This window comes from Alligator sinensis, unplaced genomic scaffold (genome assembly GCF_000455745.1).
Source record: "Alligator sinensis unplaced genomic scaffold, ASM45574v1 scaffold113_1, whole genome shotgun sequence".
Classification (NCBI taxonomy): domain Eukaryota; kingdom Metazoa; phylum Chordata; order Crocodylia; family Alligatoridae; genus Alligator; species Alligator sinensis.
In genome coordinates this window covers 420,338-424,979 of record NW_005842918.1, presented here as the reverse complement: position 1 = coordinate 424,979, position 4,642 = coordinate 420,338, and the positions used below count along the sequence as shown (strand labels likewise).

At 55.5% G+C, this 4,642-nt stretch overlaps 1 protein-coding gene across 2 annotated transcripts in view; it reads left to right on the top strand.

Annotated features, from left to right (window-relative positions):
* Positions 1 to 1,384: 1,384 nt before the first annotated feature.
* LOC102383898 (IgGFc-binding protein-like) overlaps positions 1,385 to 4,642 on the top strand; it is a 27,709-nt gene continuing 24,451 nt past the window's right edge. For both annotated transcript variants that reach the window (XM_006036143.3, XM_025192383.1), the window contains exons 1-2: positions 1,385 to 2,636; positions 3,593 to 3,915. In XM_006036143.3, coding sequence (XP_006036205.3) covers positions 1,460 to 2,636; positions 3,593 to 3,915 — 1,500 coding nt within the window. In that variant the 5' untranslated portion in view covers positions 1,385 to 1,459. The remainder of the gene's footprint in view (positions 2,637 to 3,592; positions 3,916 to 4,642) is intronic.

The following is a 4,642-nucleotide window of genomic DNA, read 5'->3' as shown; positions in this document are numbered from 1 at the left end:
CCCTCCAGCCCCTGGCTTGATTCCAGATGTTCTGCAGCTGCTGGGAGATGCACTACGCAATGGGGAATCTCAGGGCCCGGCTGCCCCTGTGGCCCCCTGCAGAGCTGGAGACAGCCCAGGTGTCTCAGCTCCCTTCCCCCTTTACTTTATTCCTCTCTAGACTTTGCTACCCACTAAGAGAACCCAGGCCTCCGGGCTCCCAGCCCCCCCCCCAAGCTGGAGAGAACCCAGGCATCCCGACTTCTGCAGGGGGGGGCGGGGGACAGGAGACATCCCCTGCTGTGCTGCCGGGTGACATGGAGATGGGGAAACTAAGGCATTGTCTCAGCTCCCTTCCCCCTTTACTTTATTCCTCTCTAGACTTTGCTACCCACTAAGAGAACCCAGGCCTCCGGGCTCCCAGCCCCCCCCCCAAGCTGGAGAGAACCCAGGCATCCCGACTTCTGCAGGGGGGGGCGGGGGACAGGAGACATCCCCTGCTGTGCTGCCGGGTGACATGGAGATGGGGAAACTAAGGCATGGAGCCCTCTAGCCTGGCCCTGGAGCCTCCCAAACCCTATCCCTCTAAAAATCCTCCCAGATGCCAGGCTGGGAGGCAGAGGGGGACCCACGTAGCCCCACCATCCCCCATCCCCTGACTCTTGCCTCTCTATGTGGCAAGGGTTGGGTTTGTACAGCCCCTGGTGTGGGCTGGCCTGGATTTACCGGGAGGGGAGGGGCTGCGCTGCCCCCTAGGAGCTCTGAGGGTTCAGGGCAAGGGGCTGGCTTGGAGCTACAAGGCCCTAAGCCGGAGGTTTCAACCCTGTCCCCTGCCCCCCACCTCATTAGACACCAGATCCCCTTGTTAAATCCAAGACCTTTCTCATTAGTCTCCAGATGCCCTTGATAGACTCCATCTCCCCTTGTTAGACTTGTTAGACTCCATCTCCCTCTTGTGAGACCCCCTTGTTAGACTCCATTCCCCCTGCTAGACTCCACCCCACCTCGTTAGAACCAGGACCCTCTTGTTGGACTCAAGACCCCTTCGTTAGACTCTACCTCCCCTTGCTAGAATCAAGATAGCCCTTCATTAGACTCCAGACTCCCCCATTAGGCCTGAGCCCCACCGCATTAGTCCCCAGCCCCCATATTAGGCTTAAGCCTCCCCTTGTTAGACTCCAGTCCCCCTCGTTAGATCCAAGAATTCCTTCATTAGACTCCAGACCCCCTCGTTAGGCCCAAGACCCTTGTCATTAGGCTCTAGACTCCCTCATTAGGCCCAGGACCCCATTAATTAGATTCCAGATCCCCTTGTTAGATTCAAGACCCCCTGCATTAGCCTCTGGACCCCCTTGTTAGACCCAAGAGCCCCCTTGGTGACAGCCTCTCTGCTTCTGCAGGCATTCTCACCCTTGCTGTATTTGTGGGCTCCAGCCCGGTGCGTCCCAGCCCCCTCGGGAGAGACTTTGTGGTGGCCTTCATGCAGAACGGGCTCCACCAAACCCTCAACAGTGACTTCAAGCTGTTCATCACAGGCCACTCCCCTGCCGCGGCCATCGCCATCTCCATGAAGAGCCCAGGGCTGAGGATTGCAGCCCAGGTGCGGTTGGCGCAAACCATCCATGTCAAGATCCCGCCACAGGCTGAGATGGTTGGGAGCAAATCGTTTGAGAACGCCGTGGTTGTCCGGGCTGATGGGGACATCTCCATGTTCGCCGTCAATGAGAAGCCCGACTCGGTCGACGCCACCGTGATCTACCCTGTGTCCAGCTTGGGCACAGAGTACTACGTTGTCACACCCACTGTGGGCACTGACCGCTATGGCGAGTTCGTCGTTGTGGCCTGGGATGAGCCCACGTCTGTGGACATCCACCTCAAAGGGGCGGTTACCTTCGAAGGGCGGATGCACCCTCGAAACAGCATGCTCACCCTCCACTTGCAGGCCTTCCAGGCAGCTCAGCTGCAGAGCCCCGTGGACATCTCTGGCACCCGGATCGTGGCTCAGAAACCCGTGGCCGTCTACTCCGGGCACACGTGCGTGACAAGGTACGTCCACTGTGACCACGTGGCTGAGCAGCTCCTGCCCGTGTCCAGCTGGGGCACCAGGTTCATTGTGCCCCCCTTGCCCTTTGAGACCCAGTCTGACATTGTCTACATCTCCACCTCCCAGAAGACCCTCGTGGAGTCCCAACACGGGGGACTCCGGTCTCATCGGGGGTTGCCGGGTGGGCGGGCCACGCTGTATGGCATCCAGGCCTCCACCGCTTTGTCCCTCTCGGCCAACGCTGGCATCCAAGTCACCTTCTTCTGCGATGGTGGGGTGAAGGGGTCTGTTGCCTATGACCCCTTCTTCATGGCCATCCCAGACATCTCTAGCTACTGCCAGTCCTACCACATCTTTGGGCAGGAGAATTTCGAAAACTATGCCCTCTTCATGGTGAGGACGGCGGAGACAGCGGGACTCATGCTAGACAAGCGGCCATTAAGGAACCTCCCGTGGAAGCCAGTGCCCGGCACAGAGTACTCTTGGGCGGACTACAACCTGGGGAGGAAGTTCTCCATACATAACGTGGAGCATGCCACCTCCCCCTTTGGCCTGCTGAGTGTCGGGATAGCCAACCAGAAGGCCTACGGGGCTCCAGCCATCTGTGCCACAGGTGAGAGCGGTGGTGTTGTTGCCCTCCCATTGGAGGAATGGGGATGGAAGGTCACTCGGGAGGTCATGTCCAGTTGCCGCCCTTCTCCAGCCCTGTCTGAATCAGCCCAGTCCAAGGTTTGGCCAGCCCAACCTCAAGACCCCAAACATACACCACTCCCTTGAACTCGCCCTGGTTTTAACCAGGGGCTGAGGATCCTATCCATTATCTGTCCCTACCAAACTAGGAAGGAGTCAATTCAAATCCTACCTGTGGATGCCATGCCCCCCCCTTGTGGAGGCATGTGAAGTCCCCCCAGGTCTCTGCTGATCTGAACCTGGGTCAAATTCTTCCCATCTCTTCAATCCAGCTGGCCTTGAGTGGAGGAGGGAGACATCATGATCTGTGTTAGTCTGAAGTCAGGCAGAAGACAGGGTAGATCTGCACCTTCTAGACGAAGTGGTTCTCAAACTTTTTTTTCTGCAGATCACTTGAAAATTGCTGAGGGTCTTGGTAGACCACTTAATAAACTTTTTTTTGTTCTACAAATCAAAGCACACAACTCATATTTTAATATCAGTAGTCTTACCTTTCTAATGTGATGGATGTGCCATTTTTTTGAGCGAAGTTCTGGGAAGTTGGGTGTAATGTTTGTCAGCTTTATCCTTAGGTCACCTTTCTGCGGACCACTTGAATGGAGTTCGCGGACCAGTGGTGGTCCGCAGACCACAGTTTGAGAACCTCTGTTTTAGACTAACTAAATCAGATCTACAGAGCACAATCGTTTGTCACCCCAAGGTCATTTCTCAGGGTTAACAAACCCAGGGTGAGGCACGTGCCTCACCAAAGTCCCAGTAAAAACTCCCATCTTCCCTTGGCTAGCACAGAAGTCAATGGGTGCTGCCCTTTTGGACTCAGACCCCGGCTTCCATCCCTAGCAAAGACCATCTCCAATGACACCATTTCTTCCACCCTAGATCCCTGCCAAGGTCTGAAATGCCGGGAAAAGGAAACCTGCAGACTACAGAATGGGAAAGCAGTGTGCATCCATAACTACATGGGCACCTGCCTGGGGTCCCTGTCCCGGCAGTACCACACGTTCGACGGGCTGACCTTGGACCTCCCCGATGGGTGTACCTACACTGTTGCCAAGTACTGTGGGAAGGACACCACCCTGGTTCCCTTCGCCATCCAGGAGAAAAATGGGAAGAACCACAATGGGTCCACCCTGGGGCTGAGCCAAATCTATGTCTACGGCCACAAAATCTCCATCGACAAAGGAGCAAGGGGTGTTGTCCGGGTGAGTCATAGAGAAGTGAGGCTGGAAGGGCCCTCCAGAGGTTATGGAGCCATAGAGAAGAGACCCCCAGTAGTCATAGTCATAGAGAATTGGGTTTGGAAGGGACCTCCAGAGATCAGAGTCATAGTAGTGGAGTCATAGAGAAGGGAGCTGAAAGGGACCTCCAAAGGTCACATCTAGTCCAACCCCCTGCCTCAGGCAGGACCAGACCTGTCCAAACCATCCCAGACACATCCCTCATCTAAGCTATTCATAAAATAACCATCAACCCTGACATGATACCAGACCTCACACCCAAATCTGCCCCAGGGAAAGCAGGGGGACCACGGCTGCCACTGTCCTGCTGCTGTAGAAGGTTGTTATTAGATGCTCCAGAGACCCCAGGTAGAGGCTGTGTCCCCGCTACCGAGAAAGGCAAAACCCCATGGAATGGAGAATTTAGGAGGGATCAGATGTACTACAGTGAGCTCGGACTTCAACAGACTCCCTTGGTGCTGCCTGAATAGAAATGCTGCTGCTTCTCCCAGATAGTTGGTTTTAAGTTCAGGTGGGGCAGAAATCGGAGGAGGAGGGGGACAACTACAGCACTGCCCCCTGCCTGGGCTACTTGTTGCCCCACTTCTTGTGTTTTCCAAACTTCATAAATCATCTAGCAAATCAGGGCTTCTCCCCATAACATTCAATTTGGTTTGGCTTGGACCTAAAATGCAATAATCCAACTCTAGCC